General features: G+C 38.8%; 2 protein-coding genes across 3 annotated transcripts in view; one reads left to right on the top strand and one right to left on the bottom strand.

Annotated features, from left to right (window-relative positions):
* Positions 1-17977, top strand: LOC129775299 (E3 ubiquitin-protein ligase RNF168-like). The gene is made up of 4 exons (XM_055779868.1): positions 1-842; positions 10384-10852; positions 10916-11275; positions 11345-17977. Exons 1-4 carry the CDS (start codon positions 416-418, stop codon positions 12270-12272), a joined length of 2184 nt encoding a protein of 727 aa, XP_055635843.1. The 5' UTR covers positions 1-415; the 3' UTR covers positions 12273-17977.
* The window catches only part of LOC129775298 (coiled-coil domain-containing protein 39), a 17762-nt gene continuing 7470 nt past the window's right edge, over positions 17617-27908 (bottom strand). The window contains exons 1-3 of one of the 2 annotated variants that reach the window (XM_055779867.1): positions 25980-26128; positions 18244-20589; positions 17617-18183 (exon numbers count right to left, since the gene is read on the bottom strand). In XM_055779867.1, the coding sequence (XP_055635842.1) occupies positions 18023-18183; positions 18244-20584 (2502 nt within the window). In that variant the 5' untranslated portion in view covers positions 20585-20589; positions 25980-26128 and the 3' untranslated portion in view covers positions 17617-18022. Of the gene's footprint in view, positions 18184-18243; positions 20590-25979; positions 26129-27908 lie in introns of those variants that run through there. The other variant, XM_055779866.1, reaches the window with a different exon arrangement.

Genomic DNA, 27908 nt, shown 5'->3' on the forward strand with positions numbered 1-27908 from the left:
GAGGGAGAAGACAAAACGCCAAACAGCCCAAACTGCGAAGCACGGAAGGGTACAAAAAAACTAACTTTTGTTCGCGTAAAAGCTGCCATTTTTCGTGTGTAGTGTTGAATGAAGCTGGATTCTGTCCTGTTTCAGCTCACATAATTCATGCGTGTATTGATCATTGGTAAAATTAATGTGCAAAGTTATAAAAACGCAACCAAGCGTACCGGTTTACTACGTTGAAATGGGATATTCTTGCATTTACTCGCTGCAAGCCTATCAACCAAACTAGAAGTGGCGAAAAGTCCTTGAGAAAAATTTGTTCCTGCCGGCATTCCCTCTTCGTTCCAGGCAGGGAAGTGTTCGCGAAGCAAAGGTGAAAAACGAGAAGATTGTTTTTGTGTGTTGATTTCGTTTGTGTCGTCATACGGGAATGTCTTCTAAGCTGCTGAACTATCCATCGGCAAGTACAAATCCCCATCTGGCGACCGGATCTGCGGCCGGAGCCGCCGCCAGTGCCAGAGGTGTTGGCCACGGTTCATCACAGCTAAACTTCGAAAATCTGCAGCTTGATGACATTCTGTGCACCGTGTGTCAATCTGTGCTAGTGGAACCGGTTTTCCTACCGTGTCAGCATCGCTTCTGTCGCAACTGTCTGAGCGGTACGATCGAGAAGAACAACCTGAACTGCCCCTGCTGTCGGAAGCGATTCGGTACGTGGTATCGCAACGCATCCCGGGTCAACAAGCTGGTCCACGAGCAGCTGTGGAGTGCGATACAGAACCAGTTTAGGGACTATTTGGAGGAGGACGGGACCCGCTGCAATGGGAACGGAAGTGCTGCAAGCTGCTTCGTACCACGTAAGTTGGGTGTATTGATTTGTCTCGGGTACTGATAATTAAAAACACAATTTTGAGTACAGAGTGTGGGACGGATGTTTATCGAAATAAGCACTTGTGTTTTGTCTATTTTTTCTTAAAACATAGTGCTGGATGATAGTTATGCAATGTCAAATTATTTGATGAAAATGTGTTTTATTTCGTTTTCGTTCGCAGAGAAGAACAATCATCAGTTTCAGTCTCTTTAGGTGAAACAACAGGTTCTTACAATCATAGCTTAACTCTGGGGGAAATGGGGCTATATAGCCACACAAAATGAATATTGATTTAAATTGTGACATGACTATACTTTGCACGACGATGTGAGAGATAATTGTATACAAATATATTGTGCGTTCGTTCGTAAACAAAAAGAAAAAAAAAACTGATTAACAGATTGAAGTTGCTTTCGTTGTGTGATAGTGAAAGAATTCAGACCGAAAGTTGTGGAAATCTTCGGAATGTGAATGAGACCGAAAAGTTAGATTCTGTTAGAAGCAAAACAGTATGATAAAGACTTATTACACATCACACAGAATTTCATGTACACAAAACTGATAGTGCAATTTCATAGATATAAATATATGCATGCAAATCTCAAAACAACATACAATTCAATAAAACGGAATAAAGTATGTCAGAATAAACCGACAAAATTGACAGATTGGAACTCGACCTGAATGAAACACAATTTTTATCTCCTATTGATCAAAACTGACCGCTTATTTCTATTATTGATGTGGTGCAGGAGCAGTCGTATTCTTAGTTCTCGAACAGTAACATTTTCGGTGAAATGCTTTACCGACACTGAGAGCCTTAGAAATATCAATATGGTATCATAAAAATAATGAAAGTTCGTTCGTTTTTATGGTAGTGAAAATGACTTATTGAAATATCACTTTCATCCGTCGTTTTCAACGACAAATATCTACTACATGCTGTTATATGATATTCATAATCAGCGGGTACTCGGTACGATATGAGTTGCAACTGTACGATATGGTACACCGAGAAAAATTTTCATATCAGATTTATCTGTACGACACATATATTTTTGCAATCTAGCCGCGCATATAGGGGAAAAGGGGGGAATTTGGACCACCTAAGCAAATCGCCTAATACAGGTCGGACTCGATTATCCGGAGTATTGATTTTTTTTTTCACTCCGGATAATCGAGTCAAAACAATTAGTTTTTCTTTATTTGTTTTTTTGCATGTATTTTTCGTTTTTTGAAAATAAAAGAGGAATTTGATTTTTGATTCATCCCCTTGAAGTCAGAAAACACCTTTCTCACATGAAAAAAAACATATTTTTCCAGATTCTCTCAGGATGTGATAGACGATCATATTTGATGAAAAAAATCCTCCTACGCATATGTTCGAATTTCAACAATGACAGAGTTACAGAACTTTTTTTATTTTGTTTCGGACTCTGTTGCTTCATACTGGCTCTACATTAAAAAGTACGCTACGGAAGACGATTCTGATACTTTCATTTGAAAGATGAGAAAATTTAATACAGGATATAGTAGTGGAACAACTAAATTAGTGAATTTTTTTACATGTTGGAAGTGAAACACTTAAAAGTTAATAATTTTTGATGTGTTATTGTTAATTTTATCCTAAAAATTTATATTAAACTAGATTGTTTCTATCAATTGAAATGAAGTTCTTTGACCGTTACACAATTTGTTCTTTGACCTTCCTAATTTGGCTGCAATATCGATATAAACAATTCCTGGTGCAATTCAAGCTAACCCACTGTACATGTTATAGCCACTTAAACTTCACCTCAACGTTTAAAGATTACATTTCTTCATGAAATAAGTCATACGTAAAATATAAAAAAAAAAATTCCAAACTGAATATAATCGAGTCCAAAATTGTATATAATCGAGTCTGTATGTAATCGAGTCCGACCTGTACTGTATTCTATTAGTCAAATCATTTCATTTAATACCAATATTGAGGGGATTGCAAAAAATACATAGTTGACCATTCTATGGCGGCGACCTCTTCGAATTTATTCATAGTGTTCATAGTGTAGTGTATTCTCCAAATCAAACCATTCAGCCATTTTTTGCGGCGGCCAAATTGAATTTTTCAAGATCATGGAATACGCAGTTTTATAATGACAGTAGAATTAAACGTATGTTCCAAATTTCACATCAATCATTCAACAGGAACGGGGTCAATCTTCTATTAATGTGGGACAACCCAACAAACATAGCAACAGGTCAAGCTGAATGAAATCATTCAAAAAGTAATTAGTTGTTTGGGGACTGCGGTCATCTTGAAATTGGATTTTTCATTATCTGCTATGTTCGAGAACTTTCTTTTGATACATTTTTGGGCATTTTTCATAAATAACTGTTTTCTACTAGTCAAGCCCTTTCGTTTGATACCCATATTGATGGGGTTCTGAGAAAATATGTAATCCGTCATTTTGTAGTGGCCGCCATCTTGGATTTGCAATTTTCACAAATAACTGCATTCTACTAGTCAAACCCTTTCATTTGATACCCATATTGATGGGGTTGTGAAAAAAATATATACAGGTAAACTTCGATATAACGTACATTTCACATTCAAAATCGTACGTTGTATCGAATTGTACGTTATATCGAAGCATAATAAAGTACTCACAAACGAAGTCTATAATACATTATTGTGTTGCTGTTTTAGTACAGTTAATGAATAACTTCAATTAGAAGACGAAGCCAGCCTTTTTCATGATGTTTCCCTTCGTACTGTTGATTAAAGCATGATTCATTTAGAATCCGAAATCACAAAACCAGCTGTATTTCGGGATTGATTGAAGGTACAAAACTTGTTTTAGCATCACAATACAGATAATTCATTGTTCTATCAGAAAAACAATATTGAAAGAAAATTTCCTTTGCACTTTGGAAATGTGTACGTTATATCGAGTGACGTTATATCAAGGGTATGTTATAACGAGGGTACGTTACATCGAAGTTTCTCTGTATGGCGCCATCTTGCGATGGCGGCCATTTTGGATTTTCATTTTTCATAAATAACTGTGTTCTACTAGTCAAGCCCTTTCGTTTGATACCCATATTGATGGGGTTCTGAGAAAATGTGAAATCCGCCATTTTGTAGTGGCCGCCATCTTGGATTTGCATTTCTCATAAATAACTGTGTTCTACTAGTCAAGTCCTTTCATTTGATACCCATATTAGCTATTCAATATAGAATTATTATACAAATTATTCAAAATTTCCGAAAATCAAAAATAAAATACTCCGGATAATCGAGTATAAAATTCCGGATAATCGAGTATAAAATTCCGGATAATCGAGTCCGACCTGTATTTCCAAACCACGGTCAAAATAAAAAAAAATGTCACATTGCATACTGAGCTACCCTTGTTTTCTCTCAATCAATAATGTTTAATCATTATATTAAGCATGAAATTAACAAATATATCATGAAATAAAAGAGATGATTTTTGGACATTAAAATTTGATGCGGGGTGATTTGGTCCAGTGTGTGTTTCATCGAAAAAAACATACTTATGTTTATGTAAAGTATTTTGGAATAATGTTACAATCAGTAACAGTGTTCTGGGATCGATACCAGGTGTCTTGGTCTCCAGACCAGAAAGATAGGATTGAGACCATCTCGAATTCTGCATGGATCTTTTCACTGTTTTCGAGCATTTTCAAACACTTTCGATGCATGGTCGAAGAAAATCCGTTCTTGATGGCATGCGTTGCTGTTTCAAGCTCTCCGTTCTTCCAACGTTATCTGCCCATCCTTTTTTGTAATTCAGCGGCATCTGGAATCAATTAGACCAAAGAAAAACCTCAAACCTGAAACCCACAAAAACGTGTCCATGTCACCCCACACAACATGCAAAAAATAGAATGCAATTAATTCCATTTATTGTTATCCAACTGACAGTTTCGCTACATCAAATTGTTCCTCTTCTGTAGACGAACAGAACATTACTGCACAATACACGAAAAGTTTGTTTAATCAACGGGGAAAACCCTAAAGCCACGATCGGAAAACGCACATTTTTTGACAATCAAAGTGCTTGTTGTGTTCATGCTACCCGTTTCCTTCCACCTGTCGAATTTTACCAAATTTTTTTTACGTTAGGTACATACGGTTCAACAATAGAATGAGATAACATTAGAAAAAAACCAAATTGAGCCGTACTTTTTTGAGATAAAGGGGTGGTCCAAATCACCCCGTATGTCCAACTCACCCCGTGTTACCCTACATTAGATTAATCTTGCACATGGAATCAAATTTTATGTGCGGTTGCATATAATAATGGATTCATTTTTGAAATGTACAGGCAAACCTTTTTTTGTGCGGGGGATAGGGACCGCACAAAAAAAAGTCGCATAAAAAAATCGTGCAAAACTTCACCAGCAGCTTTAAAAAATCGCGTTCGGTACACATTTTGAAAAAAACTTTTTTTGTGCGGTAGATAGGGACCGCATAAAAAAAGCTTCCCCCAAGAAAATAACTCAAATCCACGTCATTCACCGTTCAATTTCCTTTTGTTTCCCTGTTTTGCGATGGGACACTTTGCCTTTTCGGTTGCGCGTGGCTGTTTTATGCTTTTAGTTGCATATCGAAACGTGTTGCTGCTGCACAAAAAAAACCGCACAAAAACAGATTTTACTGTACTCAAAATGGATTCTTTTTACTTTATATAATTAAAATAGGGAAAATTTAACCCCTCTAACTAAAAGCCTAAAAAAGAAGAATAAAAAGTCAATTTCAGCAATGTTTTTACATATTATCGTCAGGAATTATATGAACATTGTGTACAATAAGTAAAAACAGTGAAACATTCTTATTCCCTACTTGTGTTATTCGAGAGGGAAACAAAAATGCATGGCATGATAAATTTATTATTGAACTTGATAACATATTACTCTTACAATAATTAGTAGCACCTAATCATCTTCATTTCCATTGATGAGAACTCATTAGTATTTCGGAACAAAAGTTTGTTCATGATATTGTCAACATATATTGGATGCCCATCAATATCGCTCAATCTTATTATGTTTATGATGTTTATCTTTGAGATGGCTTCAAAATGATCATTTAATCGCCAACAATTCATTGTTCACCTACAACTTAAATAAATTCTAGGAGAAATTCTATTGCTTCCATAAGACTAACCTTAGATTGATAATAATATTCATTTTATACTAGTATAAGTTTTTCTTGTTTTGAAAAAAATTAACAATTTATGAGACGTAGTCGTCCAATAGATTTTCCGTGGTATTGATTCCAAGACTCAGATGATATTCCGCTATTATGCCTACAAGCTCTTTCTGTCCTTGGGTTGGTGAATTCTCCCGTGTTACTTCTTTCCATGAGTGATTTTCCTGTGACAGAGTTTTCCAGTAGAGATTTCAGCTGGTACATACCAAAGGAATTAATCATACGCTAAGGCAGCTAAACCTTACTGAAGCTGAGGCTTAAGTAAACTAACGGTATCTTATTTTTTTTTCTTTTTTTCTTTTTTCTTACTATCAACAGACCTGAACATGAGTGCCCTAATGATACCTAATAAAGTAATAACTTAAAATACTTAATTTACTTAAAATTATGCCTAACTGGAAAGAGCGGTCAGGAATGCCTTCCTTAAATTTGCGCGAGATAAGTGAAAGCCATAAGATAAGTAGCAGCGGTTAAATACACGAGACATATTCGATACGGGTTCGTTGTAACCGTAGTTTGTGCGAGAGTAAGGAAGACAGGGAAATGTATGTGAACGCAGGTTAGGCGTCGTGCACAAATTACGTAACGTGATAAGGGGGGGAGGGGGGTCGAGGTTGCGTTACTTTCTGTGTATTAGAGTTAGGAAATTGCGTTACGTAGGGGGGGGAGGGGGTCCAAAATCCGGATTTTTAGCGTTACATCATTTGTGCACGACGCCTTACGAGGGCGTATATTGAAATCGATCGGCTGAAGAAGATCAGCACAATCGATTTTCGAGGAAATTAGATCGGATATAAATGTTGCCTTCGCTACATCTCTACGTAAGCTCAACAAATCGAGTTCGATCAATTTACAACGATCCTCATAGCTGGGTGAATTCGAAGGATCTCTCCAGGGCAAGTTGCGTAGGGCGAAACGGACGAATTTCCGCTGGATCATCTCAATTCGCTGGACACTATTTTGATAGTAGGGAGACCATACTATGCACGCATATTCAAGATGAGAGCGCACTAATGCACAATAAAGAACTTTGATACAATGTGGGTCTTTGAATTGCTTTGTGATGCGAAAAATTAAACCTAACATCCTAGTTGCCTTGGTGATGATGTATGAGATATGGTCGCTGAACGTTAGCTTTGAGTCTAAGACGATACCAAGAACTTTGATAGTCACAACACGTTTCAAAGAGATATTGCGTATTTTATACGAAAATGTGACAGGCGATCGTTTCCGCGTGAACGATATGAATGAACACTTTGCTGGATTCAAAACCATTCTATTGGTTCCGCACCAATCAGAGAAAATATCGAGTTGTTGCTGTAGGAATATCGCATCATCGACACTATTCACAGTGTAGAACAATTTAAAATCGTCCGCATATGCAAGTTTGGAACACTTAAGATAAAGATCAATATCATTGAGGTAAAGCAGGAATATATAAGGACCGAGATGACTTCCTTGAGGTACGCCCGAAGTCACCCGAAAAGGAGATGGAACGGTATCGCCGATTTTCACTGACAGCACACGATCAGTCAGATATGAGTGTAACCAGTTCAAAAGAAAACTATGGAAACCTATACGCTGGAGTTTGGCGACAACGATATCGTGATTGATTTTGTCGAACGCGGCTGAAAAATCTGTATAAACAGCATCAATCTGGTTACGAGACTGTAGAGAGCGGGCGATCTTGATACCATGTGAAAATCCGCTATAAGATTTCATCGACATCTACAACCAGTGTGGTTTCGGATAAATCCTTTGTTTGTCGTTTTTGTTATGACCCCGAGAGTCGATGCACTGTAACCACCAGCTGATAAAGGTTTATGGTTAAATATGACTAAAATAAAGAGCTTGAAGTGAAGTTACCTCCGAATAAAATAAGTAAAATAGAACTTTTTAAGTTGAACGGTTTAATTGTGATTAAACATAATAATGTACTAATAGCTAGAAAATAATTAGGCAAGTAGCAGTTAGCAGTTATCATACTTCTCCATACCTCCCTTCTCAATCCTAGGGCATTGATAAGATTGAAATAAAATCGTGGGACAGATGCTGAATTCGCTAATTGTGGATAATGAAAATCCAACGTGCCCCACGATTTTATTTTAGTCTTATCAATACCCTAGATTAATAAAGGAGAGGTATGATAACTGCTAAATGCTACTTGCCTAATTATTTTCTAGCTTTTAGTACATTATTATGTTTAATCACAATTAAACCGTTTAACTTAAAAAGTTGTTTTACTTATTTTATTTTCTAGTTTTTAGTACATTATTTGTTTCATTAGAATATTTCTCTACAATAAAACCATTGTACTGTATTCCATCAGTCAAAAAATTTCATTTGATACCGATATTGAGTGTATTGCAGAAAATACATAATGTGTTCTCCAAGTCCAGTTCGTTCGTTTGATACACATATCTCAACCTTTTTTTTTGAGATGATATGGAATCAGCTATTTTGTAGCGGCGGCTAAATTTGATTTTTCAAGATAAGCAGTTTTTAAATGACAGCAGAGATAAAGATATTTTATAAATTCGGTCAGTTCCTTTTGGTCAAATTTCTACTAATTTGGGACAACCCTACAGACATACAAACATACATACGAATAGTTCAAGCTAAAAAAAAACCGTTTAATAAAATAATTTGTTATTTTGTGATTTAGTTGTAAATAGAAACCATTTATATTTCATAGCATCGCATATAAAAATAATTTACCTTGTTATTGAATTTAGTGGACATCAATTAGCATCATTCGGGCATAATTATGTGCTGCACATAAATTAAGCCAAAAAAAATCTATATGAAAATTATTTTCAGTGTACGCTGATTCGTCAGATTCCTTATTTGCCTATCTCTATTTTTGTACAGCCCAGTGTTTTTGAGTTAAATCCCAGTTCAGTTCTACTATATGACATTTTCAGGAATGAAAATTACGCAATTGCGATCGAAGCGTTGTTAAATGATAATGACTCTAAACCCAAATTTTTTATTCACGTGAAAAAGTTATAGTAGATCGTATTTCTGATGAGAAAATCGGAAAACAACGGCAATTTTTTTAGGTCACGGATTTTTTATATATACCACAAAACCAGTAATCCGCCTTAAGGCGGAGTTGTGCATCTGGTCGAAACAAATCATTTTTCTTTTGAACTGCTCGTAGTAGTTATTCCTTATGATGGAAAGCATAAAAACAATTCTGGTTTTTCTGCACGTGTAAATTGAAGACGCATTTAAGGAATATGACTAGCGTTTCCGATGTGTGTCTCGGGTTTTTGCAAGTCCTCTTTCCGGAGTATCTGGGAAATGATCCATTCTATTAGCCTGACATCAAAGGGTGGAACATACGTTCGCTTCGAAGTGGATGGTTTCTTTGTAGTGATCATACGTGGGCGATCGGGAGTTTTGCAAAACGTCTGGGCTTGATAGGACTTCGTAACCTCAGTCCGAAAATTCGGTAAACGAATATTTAAATGAGGATTCCAAAAACAATCTGATTTTTTTATGTTTTTTTTTGTTTAGCAGACTACAGATCAGTTTTATCTGCGAATCCAGTGAACTTTCCGGGTCCTACAAGTAGGCCTGACACATCTGACTGCTTTTTATCTATCGTTTTTTTTTGTTCTTCAATTTTCTGGTCGTTGCAGTATTCACCATCGTTCCCGAAGCCGTCTTCAGGATCTACTTCGTCATGTCCCCATACCGTGCTGGAAATCAAACCTATAAAAAACACAAAAATAGATTCAATTTCTGCAAAACAGATGTATCCGATGTTAATTTTTAGTAGAGTACACTTCAGCAGGAGTCTGATTATTTTTCGCTCAACTGCCCAACACCGCCTCAAGGCGGGTTATGTTTTTACCATAATAACAAAACTTGATGTTGGATGTAAAATACTCATGAAAATAAACTTACCGACCATTTTTTTCACCAATAAAATGTTCTAAAAGTGTGTTTGTTTTTCGTTTGGATTGCGCGACCGAAATCGAATAATTTTTTTTTCCTTTTTATCTCGAATTTCCGACTTTCGACATGAAATACTCCTAGCAGAAATTAGCCAACATAAAACCAATTTGTTTGTATGATAGATTAAAGTATTTTGAAGGCATGCTAGTGTGGGTGAACATTGAAAATAATGTCTGAATAATTAAAAAAAATCCGCGAAGCCCGCCTAAAGGCGGGATTAGGCTGTAGAGGGTTATTCATGGGACTATTTTCACAAACGTACAATTAATTTCAAACAAAATATCAAGTAAAATCTGAGCTTATGAGTAACAAGTCTTTGACGCCTCTTATTTACCAACAGAAGCCGGAACTGTCATCCACTTGAGTGAACCAGGCGAAATTCGCAAAGAGTATGAAAGCGAACTTCAACGGTATCGCAAAGAGTTGATCGAGGAGAAGAAGAAGGAACTGGCCGCCTCTGAGAAGTACATCATAAATCTGTACAAGCAGGAGGGTATTATCGATCTCGTGGACAGCAGCGACCATTTGTCCATTTCATCTTCCACGAGTACGCCCGAGTTGGAAAAGAAACCGGAAGCCTCGCAGCAGCAGAATAATGATGAAGCGCACGAGATCGATGAAGATGACGAAGAGGCCGGACCATCGGGCTCCTCTACCTTCCAACCACCGACTACCATCAAGAAAAGTTCCACCGCTAACAATCAAAAGGGCAATCAGCAGCATAAGCCGCCGTCATCGACTGTGGTTAGTAGCAGTAGCAATGTTAACGCTAGTCGTCCGGATACTTCCAAGTCAGTGTCCAATGGAAGGTTTGTTGGCCGCCAGAGTTGTAGTTGACAATATTCACACCTAATAATGGTATTTCTTTCTAGCATTATTTCCATTTCGTCTACGTCGTCTGCCTCGGCGGCATCTTCCTCGTGTATCTCGTCCGCTTCGAGTCGTTACAGTTTGATCAAATCAGTCGCACAGCAAAATGGTCGCGGTAGCGATGTGACCAAACAGAAACCCCAAACAAATTCTCTCTCGAACAAGATTGCGTCCGGTGGAGGAAAGAAAAGTTTCACAATGGCTGATCTGAACAAGAGTGAACTGTGTGTCAAACCAACCAAACTACATCGAAGAACCTCTAGTCAAGCTGGGGAAGACGAAGATGACGGGGATGATGGAGATAGCTTGCGATCGGAGCTGAACCATTTCAAACCGATCCTCGCAACTACTCCTAAAAGTTGGTGAGTATAGACAAACACATAAAAGATTTTCTGTCATTATATAACGTAAATGAATCTGCTCAATTACAGCTTTTCACCTAAAGCAATTGTACGTGTTCCTTCCATGCGACCGGAGGCTACCGGTCTAACGCCAATGGCTTCAATCGTTGTAAGTCCTGGTCCAAGTAAGACCCCATTCAAACCAATCGACCCATCGTCTCCACGTCGTTCGGCTTTCTCCGTAGTCAACATCAATCTCTTGATATCCTCGACTGATAAGCTGACAACAGGTGATAGATTGCCAAAACAATCTGAAACCGGATCAACACCTTTGAAGTCGAGGAAAACCAAAACAAGCCAACGAAAATCAATTAAGAAACCACTTACGGGGACGATTCGGGGCAAGCGAAAGCTCAAATTTTCACCCCAACCCAATGCGAAGGCGAAAAAGAGTCCGAAGAAGGAGGCGAATCCGGAAGCGATACCTGACAAAGCTACTAGATCGACTAAAACTACACGGCTAAGTTCCAGAAAAGGATCGAGCCGACTGAAGAAGCTGATCGTTAGCGATCAGCAACGGAGGCAAGCGATGATCGAACAGGAACGTAGAGATTTCGAATTCGCACAAAGACTTCAGAAGAAACTGAATCGCACAAGGGGTGCTATTTCCTTGAACGTACAATCTGTCCCGAAAGAAGTCCCCCCGCCTAGAAGTCAAGCTAATCCGTACTCACTTCGACGGAAGACTGTGGCACTCGTCCAGGCTAGCAACAGCATTAAGGTTGAACCCCAACAGTCCAGCTGTAGGATGCCTTCCGAGAAACCCTCACGAAAGCGAAGAACGACGTCGTTGCCCGAACCGGAAACGCCACTCACGCCGGTGCCATCCACCTCAACGGCGAAAGAGAACTCCACTAATAAGGGACAGCCACGGGCTAAAAAAGCCAAACTGCAATCAACGACCGCACCGTTGAAAGAACCCAGGGTTCTCCGGCGATCTACACGGAACAGACATTAGAATAATACCGTACTGTTTCAGTTTTTATTTTGTAATCCCCCGGCTTTTGAAGCGACCAGCGGAGCCAACAAACAAACGCTTGAGCGTTGATGTAAATGTGATCTTAGGACCAAACACACTGTTGTTCGAATGTGGATGAGGCGTACGTGGGACGTTAGTGTGTGCGTAAGTAAACCCTAGGATCGTATGTGTGCATGTGTGTTTGGTATATTTATCTATTACTTACAACAATACGAATATTTTTTTTACTCTCCCTTCAATTGAAACGCAAATGGTAATCTTGAATTTAGCAGTTCTCATTGTTTTGTTACGAACAGAAACGAATGTTAATTTTACGTTTGTAATTGGAAAGTGTGTTTTTCGGTCAAACGTTTCGATGTAGGTTTTTTTTGGAACAGATTACCACAAAAGTGATTCGAACTAGAATCTGTGAATCTTTTTCAGTGGGCATGGGCAAGAACGAAAGCTAGATGGAAGAAAGGAAATCTTTATATAAAATATATACCCAGGTTGTAACTCGGCGAATGCTTTTAAGGACAGCGAAACGAGATAGGAAATAACAGAACACTGTTCAGCCCCCAGAAGTCTGCCTAGATTAGTATTCTACCAAGAACACGGGGTTGCGTAACCAGACGAGAGAACGGAAGTAAAATGCGAACTTGTAAGCATTCCTACCATTCATTGTTAACGTAAAATTTTGAGACAGATTAAAACGAATAAAAAGAAAAAATACTGTAATGTACCGTACCCTAAGGAGAGCAGTAATAAAAAGGTTTGCCGGAACGAAGCAGTCAAATGTTATCTAGGAAACAGGCTAGTGCATTTACTATGAAAAAATTGGAGCGAAAATGGAGAACGTTTTATCGTGTTTAGTTTAGGAGTTCAAGCAAATTGGTGATCCTAATTTACCCCTCTCTGAAAATCGAATCAAGTGTGTACCGTGTACACGCAAAACAAGTCATTTCCACTCTCATGAAGCTAATTTTTTTCCGATAATCTTCACAGAGTGCACTTTTGGATGCTATATTCTTCTTCTGCCAAGGAGTTCTCCGAGAAGTTTCAGCGATAGGATTAAGAGGCGAATGAATGGCAAAGTTTAAAACCTGTTTAATACAAAAAGTAAGAATGGAATTAGTTTGTAATCTTTAGAGATACATGTCGGAGTGGAGTAGAAGTGGTAGCAGGGGGACCATATCTACAGAATAATCTGCATTTATACAGATTTTTCAGACTTTTTGAAACGAAGAATCTGTAGATACAGATTACAGATTTTCTTGGTTTTTATACAGATTTACAGTTTTTTCAAAATAATGATTCAATATTAGTTATGGCTTTATATCAATAATATTTTTCCCAACTCACCGATGAAAATGTCCAATGTACTCCATTATTCCCTTTTCCATCGTTGGACCGGCTCCGGAAGGTCTTTCGCCTGGTTGGGTCATCGTATGAGAAATTCTTTTAGTAGCAAACTTTTAATCGTTGGATTTCAATAAAACCTTCTTAATGGCCGTTTCGACTAGACTGTTCTTTCAACAGCCAAAAAAAAACCATTTCATTGAGTTTGATCACAACAATACTCTGAGATGGCCCTTTGGTTTGCAAATACTCTGCGCTAGATCTACTTCATGTAGTACAACGCATCAGAAGTACAGATAACACAGAAGTATTAAATCATAAAATTCTGGTGTAGGAGGGACCGTGCACTTGATCCAATATTTGAGTCACACAATACTCCAGTGGCTACGATCAGCCCATAAATTGGTTTCACAGCATCATAATGAGCACTCCATCGAGTTTGCGACAATCTTTTAACAACACACCTGTGTGACTCAGAAACATTTCTCAGCGATCAGTTGAAACTGCTAAAAACGATTTAGATGTAGATTTTTAGCAAAATCATGTTGTCTTCATAAGCCCAAAAAGTTGTCTACAAACCCTATGGATACGTGTTTTTTGTTTTGCTTTCTCAACAAAACCTGAACTCCTTCATTTGATCCTGGACGTGGCGGCCAATATCCTGTGAACGGGACTTCATGAAAACTAATCCCTGAGCTTCCAGTGGTTGAAAGATGCCGTCATTCAAATCTGCAGCTTTTCCCACCCAAAACGAAAAAACTTGGAGTGGGTTATATATGTGATATAACCGCAAGGTTAACGTAGGACTACCATTGGCTTAGTAATCATTTGTTTGAAGTTGCATCTAATTCAATTCTTAATAAATTGATGAATGGATATTTTGTTTTTCCTTGGAATTGTCTTGCGGTCAATTCAAATATATATAGGGTTGGGGAAAAAGAAATGTCGTATTTCTGATCGAAATTTGACGCTTTATTTAACATACTTAAAATTATCCAATTTAAGTCAAATAAGCGCCGTTTTGTTCGCAAACTTCTTGCCATTTAGAAGGCAACTTCATTATCGCCCCCTTATAAAATCCTCCCTCCTGATTTGCAAAAGAAAACTCAGACAGCCAGTTTTCGCAAGCCTCTTTTGGGGTCAACTTAGTATCACCAAGAGCGTTTTGCATGGACCGGAAGAGATGATAATCATTTGAAGCCAGGTCCGGACTATACTGTGGGTGCAATAGGACATCCCATCCGAGCTCCCGTAGCTTCTGGCGGATCATCAAAGATGTGTGAGGCCGAGCGTTGTCCTGGTGGAAAACAACACCATTCCTATTGATCATTTCTGGCCGCTTCTGGTCAATCGCCTGCTTCAAACGGTCAAGCTGCTCACAGTAGAGAACCGAGTTGAGGGTCTATTTGAGCAGCTCATAGTGGATGATTCCCTTCCAATCCCACCAAACACACAGCAAAACCTTCCTGCCGTCAAACCGGATTGGCGATGGTTTGGGCCGGCTCACCGCGCTTCGACCACGACTTTTTTCGCTTTAGGTTGTTGTACGTGATCCACTTTTCATCACCAGTCACCATCTTCTTCAAAAATGGGTCGAGTTCGTTCCGTTTCAGCAGTGCATCGCAGGCGTTGATTCGGCCTGAAAGGTTTTTTTGCGTCAACTCGTGTGGTACCCATACATCCAGCTTTTTTTGGAATCCAATCTTCTGCAAATGGTTCCAAACGGTTTTATGGTCTATACCCAGTTCCTGGCCAATCGAGCGAGTGCTCACATGCCGGTCTACTTGGTTTATTTCAACGATTTTATCGGTTTCCACGACGATTAGCCTACCAGTACGGGGTGTATCTTCGACAGCTACTACACCAGAAAGAAATCGATCAAACCAACGCTGTGCTGTGCGAATCGTTACAGTATCGGGTCCATAAACTACACGAATTTTTTCGTGTAGTTTATGTAGTTTATGTAGGTTATGTAGAAGTCGTTTTCGTCGCAGTTTTACCTCGCAGATAGTAAAAACGTAAAATATGGCGAATTTCTTGCTTGGTGGACTCAATCTTTGGCGCGCTATAACTTGAGACTGAAAAGGACAATCACAACACTGTCAAAACGACACTTGTAGCACAGATTGTCGTCTTTAAATAGCCGTATAGTATGACCCGATGCGATAAGTACAACACAAGATATGTTTAAGTGTTGCCATATATTGACAATATACGACATTTCTTTTTCCCCAACCCAATACAACATAATGTTCTTTCGCTTGTGATCTCTACTTGACGTTCGACACTCAAATCCTCAAGACAACTTTATTTAATTCTCCGTACATCCGAAATATCTTTTCCGTAATATAACTGCCCAAATGTGTGCGAAATTATATTTTACCCCTTAAGTGCATCCACAAGCAAACGATTGTGCGTGTCCGTTCTTCACGGCAGCAAAAGAGAAACGAACAGAGGTTGGCCAGCCGAAGCATCATGCATCAAGCATCAACCGCAGAACAATCGAGAATGAAATGAAATTTCAAGAATCTATCGCTATTTCTAATGATTTCAATAGATTGCTTTCGAAGCAGATTTGAGCTATTGAAACAAGTTTTTACGGCTAATAAGTAAAAACATCTCTCGTAGATTTCTTATCTTTCGAATAATGTTAATATAAAACTTCGTTCTCCGGTAAAGAGATCTCAACACTCAAAATCTTGTACTTCGAACGTAACCCTCTCGTTTCAGAGACTTAGAATTTACACTCCAGGACAGAACTGAAAATGTAGTATGACGAAATAATGAACATAGAAAAACCAAGAAAGATTCTATTACATGGACTGCTCCATAGTAACTTGTACTGTTAAATAATACCATAAGTAATAACCGGTTACCTTCATTCAAAATCATGTTTTTTTTTTAATATAATATATTTGTCATGGTCATGCCACCCCATGCCGCTCGCGCCCATGCTATGGACCACCTCCTCCGCTCCCCCTACATTACACCACTGCCGAACGCTATGTTTGATACATAAGCAACAAGTGAAATATATGCGATTTTCAATAAAATAGGCTGGAAGTAAAATGAAAAAAAATTCTGCAAAGGAAATTTTCTTGTTGTTCAGGAAACCGGTATACATCTCGCCAGCTACAAACCCAATTTTGGATACAACGCAGAATTCTGCATGGAACAGAATTATGAACTGGGACCTTAATATCCCCTTGACAATGGATCACACGGATCACATGATTGAACCCTAGATTGAAGGCAAACTAAGCCCACTTTACTTGCAGTAGTCCGGAGACGTCAAACAAGAAAAAAAGCGCAATTGTTTACGAATGGATTAGCTATTTGGATGAAGACGGCATCTTTCGGTTTCGAACGGCGCACAAATAGTTAGGGGTCTCGTTTTTCCACGTCATATTTTTTTTTTAAATTTCAAGAAAGCTCTCCGACTGATTTAGCTTCTTCAGGCATTAGTTATTTTCAAAGTCGAGCTGCATTCATTGAATCCATAAATAACATTTAGCGAAAGATCGACATGCTGTAACCAAACGACGATAAAACGTTCTCTCGTTTCGTAACACTCTAACCGAGAGAAAAAAAATCTTAAAACCTGAATCTTTGCATAGCAAAAATCCCTTCTAGATCCAGTGAGTACACAAATCTTTAAAGTATTAGACATAACAGTAGACAATTCAGCTAGGTGTTACCCTAACCACAAAAAAAAACTGATGTTTGGACTATCACCATTTCATGGATAAATCAATTTCCCCAGCCAACCAATACAATCCATTACACACACTCATAGCAAAATGTTAATCGGCGCTGATTGTTATTTTTTCTAATTCCTCTATGTAAATATCATTACACAGGCGCGTATCATGTTTTTAATACATAAATCCGATGGCTTTTCACATGAAAAGCAGACACGATTTGCATTTAAATGGAACAATGCGAACAATAGTCACTGTAAATAGTGAGAACGGATTGTGAAGAGGAAAAAAATCGAAAAAAATAGTGATACAAATCTCGATTTGTGATTTTATTTCATCAAAAATTCAGTCAAGGGAGAGGCAATCGTTCATGCTATAAGTAGGGGCAAAAGAGATCGTAATAACCTCCAACTATTACAAGGAAGATAAACAATTTGAAAAGTCGTACACAACCAACACAACACGCAGTCACTCAAAATAATGATGTGCATATTTGACTCATTGTTTTTTTTTGTGCTACAAATTATCAAGCGTCTACAAATTGAAGATACTGCTAGTTTTAATTATTACTGAAATTGGATGAAAAAAAAAATTATATAAATCGCCAGAAATAAACATGATGGTTACCATCATCATCAATCGATATTTATCGAGTGAGGGTTTTGTATTGGAAATTTGAAAGAATGCATTCTACTTCTTCGCTGTCCCCTGGGTTTTCTTCACGCTGGAGCCGGGGAAATCAATCAGGATGACCGACAAACCCGCGCTCATCCGATTATCAAATGACTTTGCGATATTATCCGATGAATCTGACGAACGCGTTGATGTGGAACAAGCCGACATTTTTGAGACTGTAACCAAAGTTTATAAATTAACAAACAACAACAACTGTCCAGAAAAGTTACACTCACCAGGTTTGGAGGAAACAGTATCTGCACGGCCACTATAATCGGATCCGGGCGAGTTTTCGCTACGCCATGATATTTGACTCTTGGTACGACGAATCGCCGGCAGCCGAAGTCCTTTGTCGTAAAAGTATTTATGAACGGTTGGGTTCATCTCCGAAACGATTTCAATCAAATCCGCCATTTGATGCAGGGCCATGTTATTCCTCTCCTCGAGCTCCTTCAAATTTATATCCTTCTGGAATGTCATTAGCAAATCTTCGTCGTGGGTTTTTCCTTTAGCGGCTTTAATTGCCAACCGAAGCTCACGTTCAGCTCGCTGAATTTTCGTTTTCTGACCAAGAAGCTCCTTCTGAATCTTCAACAGAATATCGTTATTATCAAGACGAGTTTTCTGAGCCGCTTCCAACGCCTTATCATGTTCCTCTCTCTCCTCGTTCAAATTGTGGAGATTTTCGGTGTTGAGAACCAAGTCGGTTCGCACACTTTTTAGCGCTGTAACTGCCTTACAATAATCGTTTTGAATTTGATTCATCTGCTGTATGTCGGGATTGTCCGCATCTACCTTCTGGAATCCACGCTTGTAGCTTTCGTTCGAAAAGTTCATCAGTTTCAATGTGTTCTCCAGTGCCTTAAGGTCTTCCTCTGCTTTAAGAATTTTCACGTTCAATTCGCTACCTTCTCTCAGTAACATGTATTTCTCTTGAGCGTTCTGAATCTTGATCTGCGTAGCTGTCACTATTGTTCCGTCATCGTTTTTACCGAGCAAGTCAAGTGACAATTCGTAGCGATTCTTAAGTTGCTCGATTTTCAACGCCCTTTCACTTATATCTGCCTTCAGTTGGGCTCTCTCATCCTGCAAATACTTCTTCTTCAATATGAGCATATCCTTTTGGGAATGGATATCAATAAGTCTCTCGTTAATCGCTGTCTCCAACTCCATTCGATGTCGCTCCAGCGTGTACATCTTGTCGTTCTGTTTATCCACCCGCGACTCCATTTGACTGATTCTCATCTTCAGCAAGCTCTTCTCTACTAACCGCTCTTGGTTTTCCGTTATGGATTGTCTCAGTTTCTTATCGCCTCCCTCTACTATCAACGTTTCCTCCTTCAATTTTCCAATCATGCGTTCAATCTCGACGCAATCCTGCTGATAAATGGCATTCAAATTTCGGAAGTCGATTTGGATTTTGGCTATCTGCGCCTGCAGCAACGAATGGTTCTGCTTTCGAGCATGGTAGATAGCTTCAGCTTGAACCAGCTTCGCATGGGCCCGATTGGCACCCTCTTGTTTGTTCTCTCCCTTCATATTCGCTATTCTTTCCTCCATTTTTTCCATAGTGTAATCCACATTATACGAAATCTCAGTCTGCCGGATAATTTCCTTAGCTTGGGTTTTCATCGCTGCCTTAATCTTACCGACTCCGGACTCCAAAGAGTGAACCTCAATTCGCAGCAATTTTTCCTCGTCTTTCAATGCGACCAGCTGCGTTTGAGCCCTGTAGAGTGCAGTGGACAATCGCGCAGTTTCATCACTCAACACCTTCATCTGTTTCTCCTCTTGCTCGACAATTTCATTGAGTTGCCTCAAGCGTTCCTGTGCGCATAGTGTTTTACTCCTGAAGTTGTCATACTTCTCTCTCAGTTCTTCCAGCTGGCTCAAATTTGTATGGATATGCTTCTCCTTCTCAGCTTCCTCAATTAACGCTTGGCGGGTTTTGTTACGCATTCCGGTCAACTTGTTCGACACATTCTGAACTGCTTTCCTCGTTATCTGATACTCGTTCGTCTTCAACTGGACACTATCCGTCAATACATTCAAACGATTTCTAAGCTTAGAGACTTCAACGTTCAGCTCCGCAATGCCGATTTCGATCTCTTTGTTGTTGCGTTGCTGTTCCTCCAGGAATTCGACCTGCGCTCGCAAATCCTCACTCAGCAGCTCACTCATCTCGCGGGCCGAATCGATTTCCGCCTCAACCATCTTGATGTCCCCCTCTCGTTGATTCATATGCTTGACGGCCTCTTTCCAGGTCAGCACCAGATGTCGCCGCTCCTGGTGAGCCTGTCTGTAGAGCTGCGAGGTACGCTCGAGAACCTGCTCCAGCGAACGGTACTCCTCGGTCAGCCCTACCAACGATGTTCGTCGCTTGGACACCTTGTCTTCGAGAATTTTTCGCTTCGCTTCCAGAGCTTCCGCCCTGCTGGCATCCTGCTTGCAGTACTTGGCGATCAGCTGGTTGGTCTCATCGCCGTTTCCCATGACCTGTTTCCACTCGACCAGGGCCACCTTTGCCCACTTGATCCGCTCGGTGAATCGCTCCATGTTGGCCGCGTATTTGGCCATCTCCTCTGGTGGAGAAAATTAAAAAGAACCGATATTACTATTTTTTTAAAAATAATATATTTTATAATAAACACTCGTGGATTTGAAAGAAATAAAGCATTGGCGGATTTAAAATGAAAACGAAATTGTTTATATTTAAGATTAGGATAAAGCTACTGTCGGACGACATTACTCTTGATCCGGGGAGCTACTTGGGGTATATTCATTTTACTTTTGCTAATGAAATAATATGAAATAATACATAGCCAGGGTACATATCGATTTTGTACCCAAAGTAGCACTTTGTTGTTTTTCAGGTTATGATCGGTAAACATGGTGCGTACGTTTCGCCAATTGGATGGATCTGGGAAATATTTTTCTCTGCCCATCGATGCACTTTCGAAGTGCCCGGATAAGGTTAAAATTGGTAAGAGAACGGTAGTGGAGGCGTCTGAAGTGTAGAGTATAAGGCTTCAATAAATGAGGACAAATTAGAACAAATCATCAAATTGACTGGGACAATGTGAAACTCAGAAGTGTGGCGTCTCATCTTAATGCATGGGAATCCATGTTCATCCACACTGCTGAGCCGCCGCTTATGAATGAATTTGAAGCTCCGATTACATAATCTTTTTTCAACTTGACGAAACCGAACATCCAATGATCTGAATTCTATTCGACGCGTACTACACCAGTACATAGCTATTTTTCTTTTTCGTTGTAATCAGTCGGACATCGTCCCGTAGATGGGCAGCATCGAGCCCGGAACCGGTCGAATAAAAATGTAAATTTAATATCCTTTTTACGTTTGTAAGAACAATAAGTCTTGTGTCCTGTCGCGTCCCGCGTTTAGTGTTGTGCAATTAGAACAAGCTGCAGCAAATCCATAGCAATTGGGGATTCCATGTCGGAGCGAACGATCTACAGGGAATCATAAGAACTGTCTCAATAAGCAAAATCGAATTATTTCCGAATCTGTAAACAACATACCCGAGAATGGATTGGGCGAGTCGATTTTTGCGAGATAGATTCGCGGCGCAAAAAATCAATATCTGCGGAGCAAATATCAATGCAGAACTGTCATCAACTACATGACCCACTTGCAGCAAGGACATCACAAAATGTTTTTAATTGGGACCTAACGACTAAATTCGGGTAAAAGAAGCCATTTGTAAACAAGGGGCTAAAAATTTCGAAAACATTTAGAATTTCAGCAAATCAGTCACTTCAGTCATCCTTCTGTAGAAGTGCCGCCGGAAACTTGATTCTTCCGTACGTTGTTCTTCTTCTCTTAAACGGCTCTTACGTTCCTAGAGGAACTTCGCCGTCTCAACGTAGTATTACTTGCGTCATTTTTATTAGTACTGAGTTGTGATTTATGTGCCAAATAACACGCCTTGAACGCATTTGAATGGCAAGCTCTAGAATACGCCGTGACCAAAGTGCAAGTCGGAGAAAATTTCTTTGACGACAAATTCTCCCGACCAGAACGGGAATCGAACCCGAACCCCCGGCATGATAATGTGTTACGCTAACCACTCGAGCACGGGAGCACATGCTCCGTACGTTGTTTTCGTGTCAAATTTCTTGTGGAATTCGTGGACTCAAAATGGACCAGAAAGAGCATCTCTTCTGTTTGGTTTGATGAGAACGTTTTTGGGGATTGGTTCAATTCCTGTCATCAGCTGTTATTAAGAGGTGGCAAGAATCAAAATATCTAGTTCATATGCCTTCCTCCAACAACACATGTAACGCAACCAGTAGACTTGTTCTTTTTGGACCTGTCAAGCACGAATGGAGAAAGATACTGTCGCGGTGGCATAATTCCCCTAAGGGTGTCAAAAAGCCGACCATACTCAAAGGAAGACTTGTCCCTTTTTTATGAATTTCTACAAACGATTTCTGCTCGTCAAAGTTCATAGAAAATGAGCACATTTCAATCACCCAGCTGGAATAGTTCATGAAAACCTGCATTCAGCTTACGAAAAATCTCTCGTAACCCTTGAAAAAGACCCATCAGCTTTGATCGATTCTCTTCGTGGATTTTCTCTATTGACAACCATGGCCTTACAGACAGATTTTTCGCTTGTTTTGCCACGATGCCACATCCGGCCAGAAGATCGTCAGATCGTCGTGAGCCTTCAGGAGAGAGAGAGAAACCGCTTTTGGAGACACTCTTTCAAATACACCTGTCCATTCATGGTGCTTGCGGTAACGAAAGGTGCTCTCCATTTTCGCGTACAAATCGCTTGCCAAATTAAGAACTTCTTGGCGAACTTCGACATCTTCGTTTCCTGGAATCTGGTTGAAGTCCGCCTTCACATATGTCTCGTCTTCTGAACCTTAAACGTACGTAGTCCAGCTCGAGTTTTGTTTTCGTATTCGTATTCGTATTCGTCACGAAAGTCTTGCTCACATGCAATTTTTTAACCACATCTGAGGCGTTCGATTTCCGTTCAAAGGCCCCACCATGCGTTTGTGATCGTTCTCGTTGACCTGACAACTTGTTTTTTCGGATCTTTGTTTCCGATCAACAGTCACACGTTCTGCGAACCAATTTATGATAGCAGACACAGTGAAATTCGCGATTCCCAATTTTTTTTCGACGGCCCGATGTGACAGATCCTTATTCTTGAAGAATACGTGCAAAACTTTTTCGCGCACTCACTGTTCTTTCGCCGCCGTTTGTAGCGTTGCCTGAACGGTCTTGGCTTTCTTTCATACAACTAAAACTCGACCAATCGTTTTAGCGTGCAACTCTCGACTCTTCTATTTTTCCGAAATTAATTCTACAAACTAATTCTTCTACCTTCGAATTTCTGGGGAGGCGCTTGGAGTTACCCCGCTATATCTGCCGATAAATAATTATGCGCCGAGTAATCAAAAAATGTCCCGTGTGTGTTGAACTGCCACGAACCGAATGGAAACTTGAGATTTGTTTCACTCGCACAAAAATAACAAAATTGATGTACGGAAAAAAAATATAGACTCGGTAACAACATAATGTAATTAGAGAAGTGTTCGATTTTCGACAAGGGTGATGCACTTTTGGATCTTGACGACAAAGCGCAAGTGTGCTTCAATGAAATATGAAAAAATGGAGCGAAGCATTCTCCAAGCGTCTCTACATACATATATGGAGGAATTAGGGTCGCTTCATCCCCCCTTACTTACAGAGCTTGTAATAATCTTGAAGAGGTTATTGCAAGCAGATTATACAATAATGTAATAATTAGATAAATGTATTTGATTTTTGATTTTTTTCTTTTCAGTCATAAGAACTTAAATGATTTTTTTTTTCGGTTGTAATTAAAATAAAACATACTCCCTCAACTCTGTAATTCCCCAATTCTAAATGGAAACAAAAATGGTCATATCTCCTTAAAGCTTCCCCGAAAGTCTTATCGATCATTGTTGATGAGCTTGTACAGCTTCATTTAAAAATTTCTTGGTGCAATATGTTTATTTTCATCATTCTTGCTGAATATATCTCCCTCTCATTAATTCTTTAATCTTTAATCTTTCATATTCTTTTAATCTTTAATCTTTCATCTTCTTCAATATTTAGTTTTCTTCATTTCAATCTTTATTGTTGGAGGTAAATTCATCTCCCATGATTCTTCTTCACTTTTATAGCGCTACTTTGTTTACATTTTTATTCTCGATAATCCCACATTTCAGTTACTGATGAACTGTTAAGTAAGTATTGGGGCATACATGTCCTTACAGTAATTCATTCCTGGTTTTCCAGCCCTTCGGTACATTCAAAAGCTATTATTGCGATTGATGGACACATTTTTGTTATAAATTGGCTGTAGACAAATATGCCTCAACATTTTACATTTTGTTAAAATCCCACTTCAAAGTGTGTATGTAAAGTTTAGAATCACACCTATTCAAATTATCGATAAGTACATTTCCCCATTTTTCCCTGTCCATACAATTAAAGTACGGGAGATATGATTGTGTCTTTCTAAACAGAATAAGCAGTCTTCCCAGAATTGACGGAATATTGTTAAATAATAATTATCCCTTCTTTGATTCATATTTTTATGCCGGGTTCAAATTTCTCTGCTAAATTAATTCAGTCTGTGTATTACATTCTTGAAGCATTAGAAGAATTAGATCGTACAACTTTCTTCTAGGTGCATAGTTTCCTTTCACACACATTGTATCGCTCTTATTCTAAAAATCTCCTAATTTATTTAAAAATTGATTATACTTCCAACAGTTGATTTGAATTGATTAGGAAAAAGCTTTTTCTTTTCACTTTTTTAAAATTTGGTTGTTTTGAGAGAAAAAAAAAATTGGTCCTTTTCACTTTCTCACTGCTGTCCTAATTTGTTACAATGAAATAGTTTGCAGTCGCCAACAATTGTTTTTTCGTTTATAGTAGTCTAGCTTTTATATAAATTTTTCATATATTACATCTGTTTTTTTTACACTTTGAACCAACGATTTGCAAGGTTTAAATCGGTCTCACATTATTTTTTTTTTATTTAAATCGTTTATTTTTACAGGCTCAGTTACATAGGTTTAAAGGAGCCGAACTCCTTACTGTATTGTTACTAGTATATATACATTTTTCCTTAATTCTAATGTTAATAATATAGGAAACCGATTACTCGCGGTCAACTCGAGTTTAGAAGGGTGACATATTTTCTTCAGGAAAAGGAGGGGATATGAGGATATGTTGACAATGATCACACTCACACTCTCAATCACACTCATCACACTCAATTCTTAAACTTATCTTATATCTAACATGTATTTACATTTCATCTTATTCTTAAGAAGGGATCCGATCTCTCACAAAGGAAAAGGAAAAGAAAAACTAAGGGTATAAGGACAATCACACACGAAGATCTATAGCTTTAAGGAAAACATATATATGGGACATGTAATCAAGGTCTAACCGAGCCAACACGTCTCTCACCGGCACATTGGGCTGCCTTCCTCGGGCCCGAAGGGTGACTACTAAATTCGATCTGGCGACAAGATACAGCTCGCACGACCTCACATTATTTGTTTTACATAATTTACTAGAATTCTTTATCTGGTTTCCAAACATGGTTGCTATTCTATTTATTTTAGTGTTGGATTTTCAGTACATAATAAAAGATCATGGAACGCGGAATCCGATTTAGATACTTCATGTTAACTTTGAATATTTTCCAAATATGACAATCGTCTAAATATTGACAAAAAAATAACTGCCTCGCATCTAATACGATTATTTCCCTTGATGAATTAATTGGCTTTTAATTTTGATAATTTTTTTAACTTTAATGCTTTATGGGAAAGTTGATGGAATATCATATAGCTCCTATGTCTAGTATTACCGAAATTAGTGCTCCTCTAGATTGTCACCTTGTTAGATCCGTATCGCAGTGAGATTACTGTCTGTCCGACTCACATTTGCTCCTCCGAGAACTGACGTTTGTTCCTGTCTTCCTCCTTTGACCAACGGATAGTTTACCACATTTGATCCGATGTAGATAGACATCTCGGGACCACAGTCCAGCGAAAACATGAATCGTGAATCAAACTTCTCAGCAGACAACGATGGCTCAACCAAATGAACTTCTCCAACCGACTCCGTGTGGGAATCATTTTTCTTCAACATGTTTTTCACTTTGCTGTATATGCTCGACAGCATATCCTTATTGTTCGATCGATCCGGAACAATCGTTTCATTACAGGAATTTTCTTCTTTGGAGATCACTACCACAGGGGGATGGTTTTACTTGGCTCAACTATACTAATAACTTCCCACATTTTTTTTTTTCACTACGATATGTTCATTTTCGAACGTCACTTCTTGTACCGCATTATGCTGATTCATATTTTTTTCGATTTTTTTCTTCTTTCACTACAATCTCTGTCCACGCACATTTTCTCAACTAGGGATTCTGTTCGATTCCCAGATTACCTTCAAGGAAATCAACACTTTGTAAACACCACGATGGGTGGGCTGCTGTCCCCACTTGGACAGCATCCCACCGCTGTCACCACTTGTAGCGTTGCCTGAACGGTCTTGGCTTTCTTTCATACAACTAAAACTCGACCAATCGTTTTAGCGTGCAACTCTCGACTCTTCTATTTTTCCGAAATTAATTCTACAAACTAATTCTTCTACCTTCGAATTTCTGGGGAGGCGCTTGGAGTTACCCCGCTATATCTGCCGATAAATAATTATGCGCCGAGTAATCAAAAAATGTCCCGTGTGTGTTGAACTGCCACGAACCGAATGGAAACTTGAGATTTGTTTCACTCGCACAAAAATAACAAAATTGATGTACGGAAAAAAAATATAGACTCGGTAACAACATAATGTAATTAGAGAAGTGTTCGATTTTCGACAAGGGTGATGCACTTTTGGATCTTGACGACAAAGCGCAAGTGTGCTTCAATGAAATATGAAAAAATGGAGCGAAGCATTCTCCAAGCGTCTCTACATACATATATGGAGGAATTAGGGTCGCTTCACGTTTTAAAGCATTTGCGCACCTGATGAAATCAACTCATAGCGAATTCGTTTTTAAAACTGAGTTAGTGCCAAACTGACTCTGTAATAAAAAAAAAAGTTTTCAGTTTCACGAACTCGGTGGTTTGTTAGTGTTCGTGAAATAGTCTGATTTGTTTATATTTGCGATGACAAATGTAGAACTGACTTGTTTGACTGTGTTGGAACGCGCGTACTGTAATGTTATGTGCATTGCGTCTTGGTCTGGCAAAAGCAAAGGTTGTGTCGGCATTTCTTATGATAGCGTCTCGCAAGTAAATGTGTTACTTTGTACTTCCTTACGCCGTTCCTGTTTATTGTGTCGTAAGAATCGTAGTCGTTCGCTCTCTACCTCTACCTTGGTACTGCTCACGAAATCGTAGAATGACGTTGTCCTGGCCGCATGGAATCATCATACGATACACATAAACATCCATCTAGAACCCTCCATTCTCTTGTTTGTTTCGTCTCCTCTAACCGCATGTTCAGAAATATTAATTCAAAATGATAAATGATGTTCATAATGAATGAAGTAGCTGTGGCGGGGTTTCGATGTTAAATGTTTATGCAATATCTGTTGTGTTTTCTTCAGAACGGCTGGGGTAATTTTTACGTAGGATTACGTCTTTCGGGAACATATTGGGGTACAAATTGAAAATCGAAAATCGAGCACATCGTGAAAATTGTCCAATTTCAAACGCTTATTGCTAAGTCATTTCATGATGGATTGATGAAATTTTTGCGTCAATCGATTTCGGCACTCCATAACAATTTTTTACATTGAAGAAAATAATATATGTCATGAAAATAACTATCGAACTATTGAAAAATCTCAACCCC

This window comes from Toxorhynchites rutilus, chromosome 3, assembly GCF_029784135.1.
Source record: "Toxorhynchites rutilus septentrionalis strain SRP chromosome 3, ASM2978413v1, whole genome shotgun sequence".
NCBI classification, from domain to species: domain Eukaryota; kingdom Metazoa; phylum Arthropoda; class Insecta; order Diptera; family Culicidae; genus Toxorhynchites; species Toxorhynchites rutilus.